Source organism: Oreochromis niloticus, linkage group LG1 (genome assembly GCF_001858045.2).
Source record: "Oreochromis niloticus isolate F11D_XX linkage group LG1, O_niloticus_UMD_NMBU, whole genome shotgun sequence".
Classification (NCBI taxonomy): Eukaryota; Metazoa; Chordata; class Actinopteri; order Cichliformes; family Cichlidae; genus Oreochromis; species Oreochromis niloticus.
Window position 1 is genome coordinate 18914211 of NC_031965.2, and position 24259 is coordinate 18938469.

Sequence of the window (24259 nt, forward strand, 5' to 3'; positions counted from 1 at the left end):
AACAAATTGCACCATAAAGACCAAAATTAATAAACAGTCAAATCCAAATAGAACAAAATACTTTCCAGATGGTAGATCTAAAGTTTGGACACATGCAATAATTGCAATGAAACTTTAAAATAAATATATCTTGAAAAAGTTTTGCAAAATGAAGCTAAAATTTCACAACAATCATTAAATACATGTTCAAATTTTCTATTGTAATCTTTTATGCAAACCTGAGATGGTCGAGCAGAAGGCTTAGTAACATTAATGATAATTTTGCACATATCTACATGTGGACAAAAATAGAAAAACTAATTTTCACACAATGGCGAAGCTGTTCAGTCACATTATCACCTCTCAGCAGAGATATAAATATCTGCCATGAAGTATTTATAATAAAGACAAACCAAACTTTGCAGTTTCTCATTATTGTGCTTTTGTTTCTCATCGCCAATTGACAAAGTAAAGATTTAATTAAAGCTGGCCTTACAGCAGGATGGATTTTTAAATTACTGCCTGGCATCATATACCTGTGAGTCTCGTTCATATCTGTAAGCTTTAAGTTGGACTACTTATAGCTTATAAAGGCTCAAAAGGAAAAAACCCCACATCTAAACCAATCCCTGCTTACAACAGAGCCAGGAACAGAGGCTGCTAATGGGCTAATTTCACTCTTAATGAGAGGATTAATTTGTCCATTATGGTCTGTGTGAAAAAACAAAAAAAGCTCAACAACTGGAAGGCAAAACTGAGCGGACAAACCCACCGTTTTAGCCTGTGCACAACATTTTAATCGTTTAATTAAATGGATGATAAGAAACTGCACTCACAAACTATGCAGTTTTGATTCTGTTATGTTGTTGTGGTTATTATAAATCTTCATTGCACTGATGTCTGTTTCCCCATTACAATCAGTCACTGTGTCGCTTCTTTCTCTCCCTCGGTCTCTCTTCCTCCCCCTTTCATCTGCTACAGGCAGTAATATTTATGGGCTGTCAGGGTCACAGCCTGTCACAGAGAGCACCTCATAAAACCTTTCACCGATGTCCTGCTGGCCCGGCTGTAGTTATGTGATCGTAATGGAAAGTCTACAGCTATGATGTGTATGTTCTCTTAGTGATTTGTGTGCATCGTTAGCTAGATATTTGGAGATGTGGAACGCATTGATATGTGTTCATATAAGGGAAGCGGCTGCCCTCATGGCCATATTTGAGGTCTGTGTGCAAGTGTTGCAAGAAAACAACAGTGCAGAGTGCTGGAAAATTTCCCTTGGACTCCTAAATTCATCCCCAGGAAGGCCATTAACATGTCACTGAAATGTTGCTGTAGATCACACACACATACAGCCTTTCTATATGCGGGTATACGCATGCATTTGTGAAATAAAGCTATACTAAAGTTCAGAAAGCAGGGACATCAAATCCTGAAACTGCTCACACGCATGTCTAACTTTTACAGTTTTATTCACAGTCATTTTATTTGGTATTATTTTTACTCTACCCTGACAAACTGTAGGAAAATCTTTATTCATGAAGGTTTTGCTCAAATGCTAGCTGTTTCACTGTCTGCTCTGCCTGTTTATATACATATTGCTGCTGATTGGTTGCTTGTTTAGCAAACAACAAGACATACCTGAAAACCAGCACGTTTTCCACCGTTTTCAGGAAAAATGACATTCATCCTGCAAACTTCTGCAAAACCCTACTCTTCAGGCTGAACGTGCTACTGCATAATCTGATCTGCGCTCACGTTTTGAATTTAAAACATGCGGCTATGTTATAAATAAGCTGTTATAAATGATTTTGTTGCTTTCCAAGGATCACTTAATCAGTTATTCGCCCAGTTCTCTTGCTTCTTCTTTGTTTAAATATTCACGCACTATATTAAGATGTGTCAGACTTGAATCAAAACCCTTAGACTGGGAGAAGAATTGTTTGCCGTGGGGTTTATTTGGAAACTACGAGTGGTTACAAACTGTTGACAAAAGCTACAGTGATGTTTGGGTCTGAACTTAATTCCAGAAAATAACACGGTTTAGCAGTTGTTAGTAATTCAAACCTTCTCCCGTTTTCAGACTTTATCTTTCACGCAGCATCACCAGACTGCTTTGCATGCCAGATAACTTGGGTGTGTGGTTTTGGGAGAATTTGCTGTCATTTGTCTCTATAGAGAAGTCCTCAACAAATCCACCTCACACTGTTTTAAATAAAGGTCTGCAGGGGAAATACAAAATAAGGTATTTACTTTTTTTTTTCTTTCCCTAAAGGCTGTAGAGCTTCTAAAGACAGAACAGAATTCAAGTTGTAGAACATAAACTCCTTTTTAGTTTCTAAAACTGAATATCAATGAAACTGCCCGGTATAGTACAGTATGTGCGTGCTCATGATACAGCGCTAGCCTGTTAGGAGTTGCATTGTTAAATGGTGCAAAAAATGTGGGGAAAGGACATAATGGCTGGGTCTAATCTTTAAAGATCAAATGTGAATGCTTGTTTTTTATTGTCAGAAGTCTGTAAAAGCAGGCAGCAGAGGGATTATTATCACTTCCCTTGGATGAGGCCGGGAAATAAAGCTATAGCTGCAGACTGTCAACGTAAAGGTTAATGGATGCATCGGAGAGTCTCACCACGCCACAAACTGAGGTGACTATCTTTGTGCGGATGAAACGTTTGCCCTCGCGGACACCTCTGTTTAGCCACAATAGCAGTTCTCAGTTCCATAAGTGCTCGTCGAGGCTATTCTTTGTCATAATTGAAGTATTCTCAAGGAGTCCAACAGTGTTATGAGAGCTGAAAACCTGCTTAGCGTTAAGCACTCTCGGGAATGTACAACGGCTTCTCGCTTCCATTAAAAACAATGAAAAAAACGAGGCCAGCAGAGAAAAAAAAAGATTTTCTCAGCAGTAATGCAGCTTTAAAATTCTCTGGGCATACAGTATAGGTCAGGCACTTAGAGGTGTCGGGATAAACCTTTGACGAGGGTGATTTATGCATCACGATGGAAGGTAGCCATGAACGGTTCTGACAGTAACTCAATTCAAATGAAAACCCGGAAGAATTTATCCCTGTTTGTTTCACAAACTCTAACCAGGTGGTGCGTTGCTCTAATGCAACCCACTAATACATTTACATAGCATGTAATATTGCAAAATTACAGTAAGCTGATTTAGGAAATACTGAGAATAAGAAATCGGTATGATTACTGTGCTGCTTTTATACCAAAACAAGGTTGACTAATCATCGGAAAGATGCGGAGAATTTTACTTTTAGCCACTTTATTAAAGAGTGGCTATTGATTAAACGCAATCAAACTACAGAGTTATTTATTTAGCAAACATTTGCTTGTTAGCTCTAAAATACTGCATGAAAGAAGAAGGAAAAAAAGAGTTTTGCGTGGCTGTCAAAGGAAGGCTTTAAGCGAAATGCAAGCGTCAGCATGCTAACGTGGTCACAATGACAGTGCACAGAGAGAAAAGTCATCAGAGTCAGTGCATTCCATCCTCCGGGCACAGCGGATGTCTGTGCCAAATTTTATGGCAAACCAAACAGAAGTTGCTGAGATATTACAGTTGGGGCCAAAGTGAAGGACAGCTAAACTGCTAGCTTGGCTAAAATTCAGCTAAAAACAAATTCATGCAAAAAATGTTCACAGTTGCAGTAAAGGCAGAAGGAGTGGCATCTTTAATCATTCATTGCTCTGTGTTCCATGAGTAGGGATATATTTCTGTTGGCAACAGAGCAAAAACAGTATCCACTTCACAAAAAAGGTCAAGAGTCAGATAGTTGCGGTACACGCAGCCAAAGTCCGTGACACGGTGAAGCACTCAGACACACTACTACCACACTACATCCCTACTCCAACCCTGTGTGCTCTCACTGGAGGGCGACTTGCCCTTCAATTCTTATGGAAACATGAACATAAAGTAGCTGCACATGTAAGACTGTGTTAGCCCCTGACACCTCACAAGTGCAGTGACCGTTTCACCACAAGACTGCTGGGCCTCTCTATTATTTAAACCCTTTCATGCTACAGTTCAGATCAGAAGAGTCACTACAGTGTAAATACTTCTTCATTTTTATGAATGAACAAGATGAACTAAAGTCTGTCTGCAGGTGCTATACCAGACTAGATCTATGCCTTTAGATCCACATTTTGGGGAATGTATTTAGTATTTACTTTTGAAGAAAGTTAACCATATTTTTTTTTAAAAAGCAGCAGATTTACTTCCTGAGAATTTATTTTTTTACATTTGTGTGCTTTATCGTGGCTTCAACATTGTTACTGGCAGTTCATTGCTGCATAATTACAGTCCCACTGAGCTACACGTGGCTTTTCATATATGCAAAACTGCATACACTCTCATTTTACAGTACTTCTTATTACCAAATAAACTCCTGAGTATGTGTAAGGATTTAATTTTGGATATTGCTCCATTTGAATGAACAAAGATTTTGTGAATTAAAAAAAACAAAAAAACAAGTAACCCCTAGCTTTTTTGTCTTAAAACAATATCTTTCCATTTTCTTATGTTGTTATTTTAATTTTAACACAATTAGTTTAGTGTATAGTGCAGCAGTTTTTTTTTTTTACACATTTACTTTGTGAGCCATTTAATCTAGTGTAAAATTTCCAAATCAAACATGTGGAGCTGCCTGCTGTGGTGATCCCTTGAGTCAAGCGAGCAGCTGAAAGTAGCTTCTTTGTAATGCATGCATTTTTTTGCATTTATATTTAAGCAGTCACGCAGGTTTATATAGTGGTCCCTAATCCCGTGGCAACTGCCTGCAGAGTGGTAGTGGCCCTGAGAAATGTCTGACCCAAACAGTCTACATGCCTAAGTATCCTTGGGCAAGATACTGGAACCCAAACTGCTCTTCAATGTATTCATGTGACCATGAATGGGTGAATGAGGCATGTTGTATAAACTGCCTTATGTGCTCGTGTAGAATAGAAAAGATGTATATAAGAAAAGGTCTGCGGTCGACTGCAGATGCTCATGACCAAAGCAATCACAAGGAGACTCCCTGGGCGCTGTCAGCAACCTCCAGCAACCACTCACCAACCAGTTAGAGAATACACACTTTTTCCTAGCAAATGAAGGTTGCCAGGGAGTCACTGGTGTCTGTGAGAGAGTCTGAAAGTAAATCCCTCGTAGCACTAACTTCAGAGCGACACTAACCTTCTTGCTTAGCCAAGAGCAGATTATTACATAAAACAGCAGTGTGATTAAATATGATGAAGTGCTTAGTGGGCAGGAAGCTCACTGATAAAAAAGTAACTATGTATTAAAAATTCATGTGCTGTGGGTACTGTATGCATTTACACTAAAAACAAACTCTCAACAAAGCGACAATAGCTATAAAAGTTGAGACATTTTGAGACAAAGACTCTTTGGCGCAGACTATCACACTGTTGTTTTCTGACGGGGCAAACAAGGACTTGCTGCCCTCTAAGTCAGTCTTTCCGCCTCTCTCTCTAAACACATAATCCATCACAGTCACAAAAAGCAGAAGACTGCAGGTAGTCTTGTCTGTCTCCTTGCTCTGAGTGATGTGGAGTAAATCTGCCATGGCTTTAATGCAATAGGCTGGAGTGAGCGAGAAAAGTCGATAGAAAATGTTTATTGCTTGTTTTAGATAAGGTGGACGAGGAGGATTTCCCTCAAACGTGGACGCTGTATGTTTCTCATTCGGCTGAGCGCATTATTTGAATAAATCTTTTGCGTGGCATTTAGATGAGAGGCTAAGGCTAGGAAGAATTTTTCATTCAACACATTTCACGTCTCCACAATAGTGCACCTGTTTTTCCATTCTGACATACAAACGTCCCATCTCCAACCACCCAAGCATTGCACTCAGTGTCACACGCTGACTTTACTGCAACGTGTCAGAGCTGAAGAGAACACACAAGCTTTTCTTTCTCCGTCTCTTTCATGTTTTTTGTCTCATACGTGGCTTTTTTTAGTACTTATTATATCTGCGATAAATACAAAGAGCTTTTTAACAGCTAAAAAGCTGTTAACTAACACATGACAATTTTATCAAAAAATAACGTGAGGAGATAGAAATCATTCTTGCTAATAGTAGAACTGCCTTATTTATTTGTAGTATAGAGTCAGCAAGGTGCTGGAAACGCTGCTTTTGGTCTATATTGAGATGATAGTGTTGCACAGTTGCTGCAGATTTGTCAGCTACACATCCATGATATGGATCTCCTGTTCCGCGATACAGCAAAGGTGCTCTATTAGACTGAGATCTGGTGACTGTGGAGGCCATTTGAGTACAGTGAACTCTTTTTCAGATGACTGAGCTTTGTGACACGGTGCTGGAAGTTGCGATCAGAAGATGGGCACACGGTGCCACCGTGCTCATAAATTGATGGATATGGACAATTCTCAGGTAGGCTGAAGCATTTAAATGACACTCAGCTGGTATTAAAGGGCCCAAAGTGTAAAAATATCACCCACACCATTAAGCCACCATCACCAGCCTCAACCACTGATACAAGGCAGGATGGATCCTTTCCATCCTTTCATTACTTTTACTCCAAATTATGACCTCAGATCCAAATGTCCCACCAAAAATCAAGACTCATCTGACCTGGCGATGTTTTCCAGTCTTCCATTGTTCAATTTTGGTGATTGTAAAGGAAAATACTCACTTCAGCAGGTCTTCTTGATCATATCCGAATGCCTAAATGCATTGAGATGCTTGTGTGTAGCTGATTAGATATTTGTGTTAAGGAGTGGTTGAACAGGTCTATGTAATAAAGTGATTGTACACTTGTAGCCTTTGGTCTGTTTGCACTTACGCCCCTAAATAAAGTAATACCCAGCCCATGTTTGGTAATGCAATACCATCACATCACTGCACTCCTTAAATTTCTTGTAATCTTGTTTCAGCCTCTTCATTCTCTCACTACACCTCACTATGTGGTGGATACTTAGTAGCAAGTTGGAGGAAACTGCCACCAAGTATACTTCTACATTTTCTCTGTTGGAATCCAAATAGCTGTGATTTTAATGCCACTTCATTTCTCATTACTTTGCTTTAATTTTTAAAAGCTAATTTCCATTATTGGCAGGGCTTGCCTTTGTGATGAGAAAGTACATACGCTGTAATTGGAACTAGAAAACATTGTGTTAATGGAGTTAAGATGGTCCCCAGTCCTGGACACAAATACAGAATTTAAAGGATTTAGTGTTCATGCTTGGCCCTGAGTGTTTCACTCATTTACACTAGCTTAAAGTAGAATCAACTAACACTGAAACATAAAGAAGTTTTATCTTGTGTCTGTGTAGACAAACAGGAGTTGGGGTTAGCACTTGCAGGGTCAGTCGATGGTAGGAGAGACCATGAAAACCAAATGATTTTGAGGTGTGTTTTATATACTATAATCTCTAACGCATCTTCTTTTGCCCAATCAACTGTTCAACACTAAAAGATAATCATTTTGCAGATATATTTTCTCCAAATACTTTCTCCTTTGGTCCAGATGAATCTTCTGTTTTCTGAATTGTTTCGCAAAGCAAAATCCAAAACTTCCCAGGTCATTTAATTGTCCCCTGGACCTTGTGTTCAGAGACCAATCTGGCAGAAGTCAGCTTAGAAACCCAAGCATTTAACAGATATGCCTAAACAGTCTGGAGAACGTCCAGTCATTACGAATCACGATGCAGAGCATGACCACCCACAGTTGGCAGATGGGATGGTGCATTGTTGCCAGGCCTGAGCTTGTCCAGCCGGTGTATTAGTCACCTGCCAGTCATCACTGGGTCCAGGCCAGAAACGGAAAAGCTCGCCTGTCAGAACTGAACATTGGATGCTACAGTAACAGTCTTAAAAACAAGAAATTACTGGACCACCTCCCTCAAGACAGAAAGCAGCGACCATGAACTGACACCCCTGTACACTAGCATGCACAGATTATTCCAGTAAATTGGCCACGCTTTTTAAGAAAACAGACATAAGAGGATTTAACTCTTTTACAGAGCACAAAGTGTGACTGATTTCTATGAACACCTCAGTGATGGAAGATGGAGGGGAGGGAAATGTGAAGAGAGGATGCTGATATAAGCAGCGGGGAAGCAAGGTGATAAAACCAAAGGGTGAGAGACAAGTATGCGGAGGATGAGGGGTGCAGGTGATCTGGGTAAAGCTGCAGAAATGAGATGAGATTATTTATGGCATTAAGGGAGTATGAAATAGAATTGGACAGGGCTTCTAGAATGAGCCGTACCCCAAACCTGATCTCGACTTTAAAGGACAGAAAGTCGTCAATCATAAATAAACCTGCATGTCTTAAAGGAGAGGAAAGAAGGATTTTTGCTATGCACTGTATCACGCGTACAGGTAACGGGGAATGAGGCCTACAGCAAGAACGCGACAGTCATCTAATAGTTTCTAAAGTCTTCAAAGGAAACTTAAAATTCAGAGGTAAGGCAATACTGCAGGATCTGTGTGCATCTTTAAAAATACAGAGTTATTTAGCTACATTTAAAAATACCACTCACAATCCTAAGAATAACCACTTACAGTTTTAAAATGCGACTCCATTTAGAACATTTCTCTTAACTTAGCTAAGAGGAGCGTTTGGGTGTCTGCAGTGTGGAAACAGAAGTGACACCTTCTGAGAGGAGTTTGGAGTGATTGTTGGCGATGATGAATAATACAGTGTCTGAATGATGAGTCAGAAAAGACTATTATTTGGATTTGATTTGAGCATTTGAAAAGATTTGACATCTAATTATTTCCCTCCTGTCTTTGTCAGGGGTGCGACCAACAACAAAAAAGGTGGCATTTATTTTCATTGTAGAAATTTACAATTTCATTCATTTTCAAAAACAACAGAATGAGTTTTACATTTATCTGCTTCTTAAGTGTGAAACTCCACTCGTGGCACTGAGATAAATTCGTGCACCGCTCCTCTGATGCCGTCGTCTGAGTTCAGAAAGACAAAGGTTTGGATTGAGTCACACAGTAGAGCATTTATTTTTAATTTTATTTTATCTTTATTTTTTATCTGCACAGGCTTTGACAGGGAAAGTGAAAAGAGCTAAGACTTCTAACTGACTTTGGTCGTGATGTTTTCAGGTCAGCGGCTGTGAAAACGCAACGCACGGGGTTGTTCGACACAACCGTGCGCACATGCGCTAAAGTTGAAACTGTGTTCTCCGACAGCCCCAGTTTCTACAGCTGCTGCAAAGCCACAAAGCGCTACCAGCAAGAAGGTGTGGAGTCACCGGCTCTGTCACAATGTACTAACAGGTTGAGATGACAGCGTTAAGCATCTTTTTGGCGCCTTCAGCGATAACGCTAAATATGTGAGGATGTTTTATTAGCTGATAAACAGCGGTTTGCAAATTGTTTGCAATATAAACATGGATGAGATTTTTATTTAAAACAATTAAAGAATCCACCCTTTGCTGCTAACACAGCCTTGCAGACCTTCAGTTTTTCAGTTGCTGGGGTAATCTGGAGAAATTCATACACGCAAACTGTTCACAACAACATCTCAGTAGGGTTGAAATTTATTTCTAGCCACTCCGTTACAGACAGAATTCCAGCAGAGTGCTTCCTCTCATATTTCTTGCAAAGTTTCCAGTTTTGTTATGCCTCCAGTCTCAGCAGCGTGCAGAAGGTATGGCACGACACCCCAAATTATTCTTTCTTTGCCACTACCAAAGCCTCCTAAATCAAGACATTTCTCAATCATGCTTGATAGATGGTGTCAAGCACTCCTGCAGCACCTTTAACTGGCTGTACTTCTCACAAAAGTTGTTATTAGTCACCCAAACATCAAACCTATACCCACCAGTCCTTCAGTATCTGTGTACTTTTAACCATCTCAATCTTTTCCTTTCAGTGGCTTTTTTTTTCTCCGCTGCAACTCTGCCTAGAAGGTTGGCACTGAGACCGGTGTTTTGCAGGTACCATTTAGGACCTGTGATGTGTGTGTTTCTCAAAACACACATCACAGACTCTGTGTGTACTTTGTCCTGTTTCTCAGCTGTGCACCACGGCCTCCCACCTATCCTTCTATTCTGGTTTAGGCCAGAGTGCTTTTCTGTAAAGGGTAACACAAACTTGTATGAATTCTTATTTCTTTGGAGTTTTCCAGCATGGAGCTGCCTTTTGGAAAAAAGGAAAAATAAAAACACCTTTTTTCCCCATTTTCAGATTATTATCTGAGCCACAGAGGTTGGTGCTCCAGACATTGAACTTACAAATGTTTTGCTTTTTAAAAAAATCAGCAACAGTTTCCATCTGTGCAAATGTGATCAGTCACAGTTTTAACGAGACACACTTGCATTTGTGCCGCTGGAATACAAACCTGATTATTGCTGTATTCCTATGTACATGTTCCATTAAAGATAATTATGATTTATAATTTCATTACTCATGAATCAAATATTAACTAATCTTTTTCTTTAAAGAAAAACAAGGATCTTCAATGCATAATGTCAATTTTTCTAACGTTGCAATAGCAGTAAACAGACAAAACACTCGCTCCAGCTTTAGGATGCAAACATTCAGTTATATGTAGTCGTCACAGTAAAATAGATAAATAGTGAAACGGGGACAATTTACAACACGAATGTGTTAGTAGCTGGGAAAAGCAACAGGAGGATAAAAAAAGCAGCTCTCCAAAATAACAGCAGAGGAGCCGTGTCTGCGGTTTGGAAGGTTTGGTTTTATAAGATGAGATTTGTTTTGTAGTCATTTCTGGTTTCTGCTTCTGTCCTGGACCAGAGATCCTCCACGCTCAGCCACACAGAGCCCGGTGAGGGAAAGACAGTGTGTTACAAAGCTAGCAGGTATTTTTTCTGACCACAGAACAATTTGCACTACAACGTTTGGAGGAATCATTTTGTTTCAAAGCTGCCCTTTACAGCATCAAAGTGAATATTTCATGGTTTTTGAGTTTTTTGAGAGTTTATGATTCTTTTTAGTTTTGAGGACTCATTTGTGTTTGAGCAACATTGTTTGTGTTTTGGGGTACGTTTGCCTTATTAGCTTATTATAAGTTAAGTAGCTTATTATTAAAGTCTTGTGTTTTGGGTTATCTTTGGTTTGGGGTTCTGTGTGGGGGTTTGGTTGGAATTTAATTTTCTGTTTGTCTTTGTTTGTGTCTGTCATTCACAGTTTTCTCATCTCTCCATCTTTCCATGTCTCATGTTCAGTCTATCTTTTTGTCTGCCTGCTTTCTTTGGTTAGATTCTGATTTTAGCTTGAAAGGCTCCATTTTCCTCCATGCCGTGTACCTTTTCTTCCTGTCCCTGCCATCACTGATTGCTTGGTTGTTTTCAGCTGTTTCTTGGTTCACGTCTTTTTCCTCCTTGGATTCCTGTATTTCCTGTCTCCCACATTCTGCATTTGGGTGCACGAATATATTCAAAACCCACTTGCCGACGTTTTTTAAGAACAAAAGTGCCAAAAAGTATTGTTATATGAAACTAAAAAGCTTTTTTATTTATACTTTATTTCATTTTTATGATTGTATTCAACTGTTTATATATTATTTTATGCATATCATACTTTTCAAAGTATACTCAACCATTGTAAACTTGAGTGTTTACAACTTTCTGAAACTCAGCACTACTTTTCATGAATTCAAAATAAGTCTGGTTCACTTACAAAAAAGTGTAATTCTCTGACAAGGTTGTGATGTGTTTACTTTTCTACATGTGTTGATCCTGACAGGGGAGGACATTCTGTAACCATTATCACAATAAAAGACTCCCCCTAAGAAACTATTTCTTTGTTCAGAGTTGTCAGGTTAGCGGCTCAGTGTGGGCGTTCAGAGGACACTCACCACAAGAGAGAGCGGCCTCTTCCATGACACCACTCCAATGAGACCAGAGAGCAGAACCTAGAGGAGAAAAAAATACAGATACTCTAAGAGTGGATACTCAGACGTATATGAAATCAAAGCACATATAAGAACCACTGATGGAGATGATGGGGACAGTAATAAATGTGGTCACACTGTTTAGATTATTTTACAACAGCTTCCAACAAAGCTCAGGCACAATAACAGACATTAACTCTCTGCGTGTTTTAGTGTTTTGAAACATAATGAGCTTTTCTGTGCACAAATGTGATGCCACACTTTGAAAAATCTGAATTTCAAAAGCTATTCTAATTTGTTTCTGGCTTCAAGCGTGACTCACTCAGTTCTCCACACAGGAAACTGCGCTCTTACTGTTCATTTGATTGAGCTGCTGTCAGCGGTTGAAATAAGCTGAAAAGGTTGTTTGCTTTCACTATAACTTCAATAAAACTTTGACGGATGTTTTGTTTTACGAAAATGTATTTGAGCCTATTTTTGGCCGGTGAACAAGAACGAGAACAAGAGGGAAAATTCAAAAAGTCATCATGCAAAAACCCACAAAGAAAAGCAACATCTAGCTTTATTAAGTGAAATTTTTAAGTGAGTTCAGGATGTTTTGCACCTCTGATCTGCAGATACAGTCTATGTCCAGTTTTTGTGGTACACCTGTGCAGTCTAAAGTCTAGACAGGCCTGGAGACAATTCCCTGTTGATAAGGAAAGCTGTTTATTGGAGGTGGTCCTGAATGTCATTATCCCCACTATTGAGCATGTGAGCTGTAACATTAGCCGCAGCTTTTAGATTATTTTACAACATCAGGCTGGCAACACTTCCAACAAAGCTTAGTAAACCCGGCATCCTGTGCAGCTGAGTCTTGTCCCGTCGAGCCGGCTCTTCTATGTTGAGCCATACATTTGTGGATTGGCTGTTTGGTTTCTCCTACGTAGAGGTCAGAGCACTCCTCGCTGCACTGCGCCGAACATTGTTGTTTTAGAACAAAAGAAGCCTCTGAAGAGGTGAAATGTCTTCAAAAAGCTACAAAACTTCAGTCTCCTTCTTTTCAAGCTGTCAAGACTACAATGACCTGGATGACTGAGACCCTGAGACGCAGATTATTATTTATTTTTGCACAAAAGGGCAAGAATGTGATGTAAAGTGCACACTGCATCTAGGACAGAAAACTCTATTCACTGTTGCTTACACAATATCTGATCTGGGACAGCATGGGAGACAAAACTAGTGGTGGTGAACTCAGAATAATGTTGAAGCTAAGTGAATGCCAACCCCAACCACATGCGGGTGAAGCTTGATGCTTTAGAACAATCAGTGATGAGACATCAGGCTGGTAGCACTGAAGCTCTGTTCTACCTGTATCTGTTTCTACAGTGGACACTTTGCAGCTTTGGTTTTGTGAACAAAACTAAAAGAACTTGTATGTGTTTTTATTGAGAAATGCATTTCTGTCAGTGTGACTGCCATATAATGTCTGGTTCATGGTCACTGCATTTGTTCTGTTGCACGGCAACTGTGATGTCACCACACCCCCATCACTGTTTATACTGGTGCTCAGAAAACAAACCTCTGCACCAGCGCTGGTACAGGAGTAGAAGTAATGAGAACAGGAAACAAAGAAATCCTTGAGGTTTCTTTTATTTTTTCTAAGGATTTCTCTAGAAAGTCTCATCCTTTCAAACTGTTGCAGCATCTCGCTCTGTATAATCTGAGACTATCTGAGCTCCTGTGCTGATAAGACACTGAAAAAGGCCGAAACAACACTGAAGCAATGGCAACAACAGTTTAAACCAGTTTAAGATTTGCTGTTGACTGGTAATCATGCAAAAATGCGTCTCAGGCCATGCTGTGACATAAAAGTAATGTGACGATTAATGTAACAAACTAGCTTCTATAGAGTAGAAATGTGACATAATGCTTTATTTTTAAAAGAATTATTAGTCATGAGTGATGCATTGCTGTTTTTGGAGCAATGACTCCAACACAGAAGCACAAAACCTTTAACGATGACCTTATTAATCTATATGTTACAGAAGTTACACTGTTCAAATCAGCACAGCTACAGAGGGGTCTCTTATAAGTTAAGCAGAGCCTCTGCTTGTGATGGATGATGATTAGATTCTTGGCTCCTACTCTCTTCATGTCAAAGTGCATTTGCATCCATCAGTGTGCGTGTGTGTGTGTCTGTGTGTGTGTGTGACAGAAAAAAGTGCTGTATGCATAAAATAAATGAGCAGTGAGACAACCACATGTAAACCTGCACACTGGTAGAGAGTATGCAGCGTTTTGCAGATGGTGTCTACTGGTTTAAGGGTAAATACAGCAGTATGAAGATTCAGCATATCGCCATAATCCATAGCGATGTGCGCTGTTTGATCCAGTTTCAATTTGGGGTTTGTTAAAAAAAAAAAAAGGTTTTCAAAGTGAATTTCCATCTTACTGAATTCCAGAAAGGTGTGTTTAAAGTATTGTTTAGATTTACACTGACAGCATGAATCAAAGGAGGAACATCAAAGGAGTCGGGCTCTCGTGCAATGCACACATCAGGGCAGAGGCGATGAATAAAAATGCAGAAAAAAACCAGGCAGCCCTTCCGAGGAAAAATGGACCACAAACATCGCTTTCTTTTCCCCGTGACCATCGAACCACCGTGTTCCTAACCCTAGCACGGCTAAGTTCATCCTCGGATGGTTTCCTTTCTTTGCAGGTAATGCTAAAAATGCAGCATGTTGCGCTGCTGCCATGACTTCATCAAAGTGTCTCCCAGGAGCTTCAGGTTTCTCTATTAGCACTGATTTTCTTTCAGATTTCGAGCTCCATCTACCTGGAACCAGTTACCCCGAAGCCTCTGCTGAAATGAAACAATTGTGTTTGTGATGTCTGTTTTTTCCTCTGTTCCCATCTGCTATTGATGTGCCTTTTGGATTTAAATCCAAGTAATCCTGCCTTTTTAAATGAGCTGTCTGATTAAACCAAAAAGACTTAAAACACACACAAACACACGCTGAATGTTTTTTTCACACTTCTCTCTAGGTGTGGGCTTAAAATTTTTTTACAGTGCGTGTAACTGTAGGTGTGAATTTGCGCATCATCGAAATATTCGTGTGAACAAAGGGTACTGATAGCCTTCGGCTCTGTATTTGTCCACGGTCTCCCTCTCTGCCTCTCACCCATCTTCACCCTCCATTTAACACCACCATGCTCTTCCTTTTTTCCCCCCCGTTCATGCCGCGCTCCTTCCCTCTGTCCACTCTCTCGATATCCACCGTCTCTTTCTCTAAGTTTTGCCACCTTCCCCTATCCAATTTCTCCCTGTATCACACTCCATCGCTGTATTTCTTGCTGCTGCTGCTGCTCAGCGCCCACACAGTCGCACTATATTTCTGCACTTACACACTCGCTTTCACTAAGCTCCATCCAGACTTCTCATTTCTCTTCCCCTCTCCATCTTGTTCCACTTTCTAGTCAATCTTCTACTTCTGCGCTCACCTTGATACCCACAGGACCCGGCGAACGGGATGTCAATATTTCATTTGAGCGCACACTCACACAGACAGACACGGACACAGGTGTCTTTTTTTTTTTTATTTGGGTTTTTTCTTATTTATATCTTGTGGCTATAAACAAATTCCAAAAAAGACAGACAGAAAGAAAGAAATCTAAACCCATAATGAATGCATCAAACCCACGGCAAAGAACTCAGGTATCTAGAACTTTTATGTAATATTGCAGTCTTTGCATCTTTAAGAATAGCCTTTGGACAACAATACACAGCATGTCAGCTACATTAGACTTTCTATCATATTGGACTTGTGTTGCTTATGCAGTAAGTTCACAGTTTTGGAAAGATTAAATACAAATAATGGTTTTAAATTCACAAATTTAGATGGTGAGGCTTTTATATTAGAAGCTAAGAAGGGAGCCACAATCTGCTTTTATACTCAGTTTTGTCTTTTTATGCTACTTCTAACTCGATTTAATACATCAGCATAATGAGCACTTATTTAAAGCATCATGAAGTTCATTTTATAAGTTATGGTCACATTTACAGTACATACATGATAAAGCAGGGTGTGATTTAGGACCGACCCCCTCTGCAGCATGCACGGTGTCCGTCTCTCAGTCAGATCGACCCCTTGTTTGTTTGATGGCTGTTTTCCAAAAGCCAAGACGGACCGACCGAAATCTCCAACTTGAGGTTTTAAAACAGTAGACCCCAATGGGAGACATCATGGTGCTATGTCCTTCTTTTGTATACAGTGTTCAAGTGGATCAAGCTTGCAGTAAAGCTCGGACATCTCCAAGTCTGTGACCTGCCATGTCCACTGGGCACAATTATTTTCTTCAGAGTCCAACGCTGTGGCTGACAAGAGACAATCTGCAGCCACTCTAGCGATCATGCCAGCGTCTCCTGACTCTTTTATCATCCCTCTGTCTTTACAAGCTATTATTATTCGGTTTTTATTACTCTCGATCTGACTGCATGCTCTCTGCTCTTTTTTGTCTCATCACTTTCCATCTGTTAAGTATCAACACTGCTAGTTTTTCTACTACACACCATTTGGAAAATACAGACTGAAAATGAAGTGTACACAGTTAATTAAAGCAGGGAAGGAAGTGTTTTGGAAATGTATTTGAACAAAGCCAGAAACTGTAAAAAATAAATAAATTTTAAAAAGCTGCAGCCACAGTCAGTGGACATCAAACTGACTGTGTGTGCACTTTCTGGACTAATAATGCCTCTGCTCTGTCTCCTCTGCTCATTGCTGGTATAAACTGCACCAGGAGACAGGGGCTTGTGTTACTGCAGGTATATTCACCTTCTTTACACTGGTGCCAGGCACTGCGACAAGGAGTCCAGAGACGTTGTGTCACCGTTACAGACTCTCCCTCTCTCTCTCTGCTTGGTGATGCTCCATTTGCAGAGAGCAAATGCACTGCACAATGCACAATCAAGCTTGAACTGAGCTCCTGTCACCCAGCGGTTTCTTCTTACTTATCCAGCTCTCCCAGATTTCCATAATTATGCAACACGATTTCACTCTGTTACCTTTAGGAATTTAGCACTGGGCTCCAAATGTTGTCTTTCTGTTTGTGATTCTTATCACACTGATGTGCTTGACCTGCTTCACTTCTGCACTGGTATGACATCAGGAGTAAAGAAAAAGATTTGGCATTCAAGCACGCTTTTCACCGCAGATATCAAGTGTGCAATCAAGCATACAGCGCAAACACTCATGGCTGTATGGTCACCACCGCGGGAGCAGAGAATGTACCTGGAACGTGGCTCTTTTTTTCTCTCCTCTCTCCACGCGTTCCCGGGTTCCCCCGTGTAGACATGTGTGGAGGACAATGTGTATACCTGTGCGCCTGTTTGAGAAGTGAAATGATGTGCGAGCAGGAACCATGTGATAGCTTTGCTGGCTGTCAGTCACTTGAGGCTTTTCCTCTTGGCTGCGTCCAGAACAAGATTAACATTCAATACTTAGCAGCATTAGTCACTGAAACCTGGGCACCACACACCCACTAACATGCTGAAAAAATACTGACTCTTTCCCGGAAGGTATTCTATCTAAAATTCATGAACCGTTGGCCAAAACACTGACCAATCAAATGACTCAGTAAAAACATTATTTTCTAAAAACAGAAGTCTCTAAAGTAGTTTTAAAGACGCGCCGACTCTTGATAAGGTAGAGTCATTTCAGTAAATTGGTTTGAGGTTGGACCGCAGAGCAGCTTTTAGTATAACAGCGGTGAGATGTGTTGGTGCAGCGGATTCTTTAAGGTTAAATGATGCTTGAAACTGTTAATAAGGGGTATTTAAATTAAATTAGTACACCGTAAACAACTGGGATCTGAGGTGAATGCTCTCTAGTACTATTGTTGGACTTGTATGATAGCTTATTTTTAAGTTTTAAATCACCAAATCATGAGAAACAGACTAGAAATAACTTAAGGAATATAAACGATAATTAATTTTACTCATAGAAATCAGAGCCAGAGCCTCCAGAAAAAAAAAAAAAAAGGTAACACCGTGTAATTTGTTCAGGAACAACAACCAGGGTCTTAATTGGGAGCTGGATCACATTTAAAGACGTCTAATCTTTGAGCAGGATGTTCAGATCATTAAGCATATCAGCTTAAGCGACACACAGCCGGCAGGAAACAACTTTTTAAATGACAGGTGATACGATAAAGTGAGCATAAAACCTTAATTAATTCTTAATAGTTCAACTTTTCAACACTCGTGAAACTCTACTGGTTTCCTATGTGTGCATTTTGACATGTGCACACAACACACCCACATGCTCTTGTAACAAGGACACACAGACAGACGCACACACCGAATACTGACAAATGGAACGGAGAGATAAAAGTAAGTCTTTGACTTGTCACAAGGCTGCATGAGAGGAGCCAGTGTCACAGCCATGAAAGAATGTTTCACTCTGATATACTCCGACGGAGACGACTAATACCTTCGCACATGCGCTCACACACACACACACACCCGCAGTCACAAGAAACACAGAGTGACTTGCAACGGGGGACGTGTCATTTGAGGCCAACAACAAAGAAAACATTGCAAAATATAACTTAAAATTCCCTTTCAGAGATTAGCACCTTCTTGCAAAGTCAGTGTGAAAAGGTTGAACTCAAACAGCTTTCTCACAGACAAAAGACACGTTAGCCCAGCTGGATCCTCAGATGGGAGAAGCCCAGCGAGCAATCAGTGTGTAGCTGCTGCAGCAAATTCCAGCCATGCACACAACGCAGCGCAGTGCACAAAGCCCGCATACAAACCTAAAAGAAAATCTCATTCTCTGACATTGGTGACGGAGGCTAAAAATAGTGCTTCAGTCAAAAATAAAACACACCGTCTTTTGTTCTCAGTTATTTCGCCGTTATTTTTGTCCCACATGTGAAGATTTTGTTAAGTTTTGAGAAACACTTTGTTTGGACGACTACAGAATACAGTTTAAAAACAGGTTCGGCTGCTTGGTTGTCACTTCTTGAACAGGCTGGCCATAACTAACTGTGGGGAGACCTGCGGGGCAGTTTCAGAACACAGTGGAGGACTTGCATCTTCCAGCTGTTCTGGGAGCACCCCAGGAGGAGTTACAGGAGTTAAAAAAAAATAAGATAGCAGGCTTTCTCTACTCTGCACAGTCTGTAACCTGACCTTGATGATAATTAGAGAAAACACAACAGACAACTCACTGATAAGAGAAAAAATGAACCTAGGGAAAAGCGACTAATTGGTAATTCTTCCATTTGGTTTGCAGAAACTGTTCTGGCAGTATACATTGTTACTGCTAACTTCATGTTTCTATTATTCTGCACTTTTATTTTCAATTTAGTATGAAACACAGAGGATCGCAAACAGATAAACCTTGTAAAAGGTTGTTTTTACATACAGATGCTTGGCATTAAAACAGTATTTAACAATTACAATGCAATAGAGAAGTGCATGGACTTATAAACAGTTTTTTTCAATGTGTTAAGCTTTACAATATATTGTGAAGAATGAATGTTTAGAAGACATTAGACTTTTAATAATACCACATTTTGGAAAAGTTTGGTTAGTGTACAAAAATCTATGTCTGTTTGTTTCTTTGTCCATTAAATCCTCCTTGATCATCAGAGGTTGAGCAACCCTGAAGGTTTTTATCTATCTCAGATATCATATCATCATGTTGCGTGGTGACCACCTGGTAATGGGTTCAAATAATCTGGTTTTTAACCTACAACAGCAAAAGCATGCTATCATTTTACTTTTTATGACAATAGTAAGGACTTGCAGTTTCTCCAACATGCAACCAGTCTCTCATCCAGTGGTGGCTAGGATGGGCTCCAGCCACCAGTGTGACCCTGAATTGGATAAGCTGAAGAAGATGGATGGATGGATGGATGGATGGATAAATAACAAAATCTAATTTACAAAAGTTAAATTACAGCATAATTCTAGCAAGGGGTTAAAATGACCCATCTTTAGCCAATAAACAACACCTACGGCGCATCCCGTTGTTCCGGGCATGTCCGACTGGGACATTAGATTAGATCTCTCAGCTGGCTCTGTTTAGGTTTCTGCCCCCATGACCTGACCCCGCATAAGTGGAGAAAAATAAATGGATTACTTTTCCCCATGTGATTTGGTATGTTTGTTTGCCAAGAGCACACAGGCTAAACAATACTGTAGCATGGGCATTACTTGTTTTGCTATTTTTTTAATATCAATTTGTCGGTAGAAGCGGATCAACCTGTACTACAGCCCAGCACGTTTACAAAATTACTTTAAACCTCTTGAATGTGGTAACTTGTAGAACCTTCTTTAGCAGCATTATCCATCAGGCATTTCCTGCAGAAACAAGGTGAAATTTGTAATCACTCCTTCCTACAAAACTGCTTAGGCTCATCAGTACTTGCAGGATGCCCTCTTCACTTGGGGTTACCAACACTCTCCTAAAGAAGAAGCAACGAGGAGCAACCTGGCAACCAGAGGCCAGAGAAAGTTGGTGATATTTGGCAACTTCAAAGCAATGATGGGTGAAAAACAGCTAGCAAAACAAAGTGGTGGCTTTCAAGCCAAACCTTTCTCAACTTCAAGGTGTGCAGTACCAATCAGAGGGCTAGATGCTCTTAATTGAAATATGAGAGGGTGGTCAATACTTCACAGGGCTACCTAGGCAATAGAGCTTGAAATGCACACTTGAGACCAACAGTCAGTGACAAACCAGCGCACCACTTCAGCTTCCAGTCAAATGCTACTGCCCTGACACTCCACTGTAAAATTGCTTGTTGCCAATTCAAATCCCTCCAATCGTAGGTGACTATTCTTTTTTTGACCAGTGGACATCACCGTTATCAGAACTGCTTCTGTAGCCTCTCCCACCTCCCTCTGAGCTCCTGTGAAGCGTAGACCAACTAATCATTTTTAACCACACTTTCAGTCTAATCTTGTCATCTCTGAAACACCTGAATCCAAGTAGCTCTTGTGAAGTCCACTTAGTTCCAGCCTCCCCGGTGCACTGCCAGTGGCATGTTTGTGTGTTAGGAGTTTAGCCACATGTTTCTGTGCTACAAGTCTTTCTTTAGTCTTTTTGTGAACAGTGACCAGACAAACTTTTAAACTAATATTCACAGTGGAGACTTCCCATCTTACCCAGGCAGCAGTGGAGGTGTTTATGGCCTCATATTACTGACTAGAAAAAAATATATGACTGGTGAAACCGCCATGGATTCTACCTAAATCACAGTCTTGACCTATTCCTATTCATTTATGCATGGCGCCAATCAAAGAAGCCATTACCGGGAGTGAGGGTTTAGAAAGCAGGCCGTTTCTCAAACATCATCACAGCCAAGATGGATGGAGCCAGCGCGGTTGCCGTGGTAACCACGAACTGGCCATTTGCCAGGATCCATAATGATTTCCCATCAGCTGCTGCACTGAGAAGAGCAGGGACCCTCACCGGTTCAGAAATGTTAGATTGCACATGAATCCCCCAAAACCTATTCACACACACACACACACACACACACACACACACACACACACACACACAGTCAAAACCTTGTAATGCATGGTAACACTTAACACAGAAGCCAGAATAGAGACAGCACTGCCTGACACACACACACGCACACACACACGCACAAACATATAATGCGCTCTCAATCAGTTCCTCCCCTGCTGTCTCAAGTGAAACGGGCCCTTTTATTTCCTTTCACTTTTGCTTTATGTTGGTCAAGAAAAGAAGGTCGTTCTATAGAGTCAACCATCTGAGCTCTTTGTGGGGCTTTGCATGATCTTAGCTCAGACTGATCTGATACACAGTACATACAAGTGTGAAACAGTGTGCATAGATTTATGTGGGTTTTACCCTGCGTGAGTGTGTCTCCGCCTATAAGTGAAGGCATGTGTGAATTTGCAGGCTAAGACTGAGTAGAAGGTGTCCAGGAAAACTGGCCTTTAATGAAGTGGAGAGCAGCTGATTAGACAGAGGTCTATGAGGGAAATGTCTTTTTAAAAGAACTGTCTGCTCATTGAGAGTGCAAAGAGCTCATGTTTTACTACTTTTTTCCTTTCTAAAAATGCAGCCTTGAGCTCGATTTATACTGTCATATGCATACAGAGCTTACAACATACACTAAGCAAGTGTTCTGTTCAGATTCTTTATACTTGTCCGCTTTTGCTTCTGCATCCCTCTGCTGGTGAATTTCTATGTCACTGTGTTGAGTTTCTCCTCATACCTTAAAGCTCTCGAAACTGAGTTCACCATTTTGGAGTTCGAGGGATGTTGAGCAACTACTTTTACTGAAATAATACTTTTTAAAAAGGCATGAAAGAGAGAAGATGATGGAACCGACTGAGTCTATACACAGAACAAAACAAAATAGAATACTGGCTATAGGATTTGAATAAAGAGCAAGCTATGGACCTACACAACCTATGACATATTTCCTCTGGTTTTACAGAGATGCTATTTTTGCAGAAAATCCTTCACTACTAATTTTCTGCATTCCATACTAAATATCTTTTTGTGATTCTGCACAGTGGGATTTATAATGTTTGCATTAAAAAGTCTGCACTACTGCTAAGTCTCATTAAATTTCAGGGCAACTAAAAATGTTTGCAATTATTAATGTTAAAATTCTTCCAGTTGCCTAAAAACCTTAGGAGTCTATGAAAGAAACCTGAAAGAGAAGCAAGCTATATTTTCACTCGAACTAGAGCTCCACATGTTTTAAATGAAAACACAAAGACTGAAGCTCTACATGTGGATAAAACAGAATCTGAGAGAAAAATGACCTTGTGTTTCACCTTGAAGAATATTTCTTTGTGCGTGTGCGTGCATGTGTGCACACATGTCCCCAAATGAAAGCCAAATGAAGGTGAGCTGCAGCATCAAGGGAGCTGATCTCCTAATTCTTTTGTGACAATTTCTGTTGTAACCTTCAAGTCACCTTTGCTGGCCATGAATGAGATACCCAAAATGTGTCTGCTAAAAGTGTTTAAACCAAGCCTACTGTGTCTGTGTGTATGTGTGCTGTGTGTGTGTCCTTGCATGTTCATTTACGACCTCTAGGTTTGAGTTGAAAAAATCATGCAAGGAACTCTGAGGGGGCTCACGAGGTGTTTGATGCTGCTGTACCTCCACAGACATCTCTACTGCAGCATGTCTAACTGAAGCTCATGCTGACAAAGCTAACAGACAGGCGCTCGGCTTCCGTGTGTTCACGCTGTTTCACCGACAGGAGCAGCAGTCGTCCTCCGGATTCCCCTTTTTCTTCCCCCTGCATTTGCTTCCTATAGTATTCCCTTTACTCCCCACCCACCACCTGCTTCTATTTCCTAACCCCTCCCCCAACCTTCTATATCATCACTTCACTTTGGAGCTCAGCAGCACCCCACCACCGTTACTATGGAAACAGTGGAACAACAGCAGGTTGGCTGTTGCGGCTGCTTGGGGGTGTGGCATTTCAGCCACCCTATGCTCTTCTCCCACCTCTCACCGAGAGGTCTCCGGTACCTCCGCTAAATCCATGAACAAGGAATGTGAATCAATCAGCAGCACAGCTAAACAATAACATACCTCAGGAGAGAGTGTGATGCACAATAGCAACAAGATGCTGGAGGTTGAAGATGCTCCCATGCAACACTTATAATTGCACATAATTAACCATATACATCTGACATTTTTGTTTGAGCCTTTGCCAGTAAACAGTGAGATCTCCAGTGCTAAACAACACATTTATTCCGTGCTCCCTCCTGCAGGTTGGAGCCTCAGTGTTTTAAGGTATAATCTCATATGCTGAGTTTGTGAGCATGGCTCTCAACACCTGGATGAATCAGCGCATGTTGCATTTCTCATCAGACCGAACCTGAAAATAGCCTCTGAAAGAGAAATCTTCTGCCATTCACTACAACCATCTGCATCATTGTAAACATGAGCATATTATCTTGCAGATAGACTTTGCTTTTTTGGAACTGCACATGTTCATCTATCCCAGATATAGGAAAGCTGGTTATACGTGACCTCAGACAGTAGCATAAGTCACCAAGCTACAATTAGCATTTTAACATGTGAAGCAGCACCAAGGTCAGTGTGTAAAGGTTTTTGAAACACAGGCTTCCACGCACCTTTCATGCATCAATTCAAACAGGAGACACTGCAGTTACACCACATTGGCATTTGTCTTTCAAGCCCTCAGCCTTTCAGGTGTCCTGATGTGAACTAAAAGGTCACGGGATGATTACACATAACTTAATAAAAAAGACTTTGTGCAAGGACAAAATATTATACCTTTATTTTTTTGCCTTTGCTCTTTTTCTTTTTAAATGCCATAAAGCTTAACCTCTGTCGTGCTCCAACAATTATTCAAATGAAGCAGTAAAACGCTTCAGCTGAACTGTTAACGTGCATAGATCTCCT

The 24259-nt window shown here is 40.6% G+C and overlaps 1 protein-coding gene across 3 annotated transcripts in view; it reads right to left on the reverse strand.

Annotated features, from left to right (window-relative positions):
• The window catches only part of fam189a1 (family with sequence similarity 189 member A1), a 108025-nt gene that overhangs the window by 48150 nt on the left and 35616 nt on the right, over positions 1-24259 (reverse strand). For 2 of the 3 annotated variants that reach the window (XM_013269668.3, XM_013269669.3), the window contains exon 2: positions 11799-11855. The exons of the other annotated variant lie outside the window; for it this stretch is intronic. In XM_013269668.3, the coding sequence (XP_013125122.1) occupies positions 11799-11855 (57 nt within the window). The remainder of the gene's footprint in view (positions 1-11798; positions 11856-24259) is intronic. 3 annotated transcript variants of the gene reach the window in all.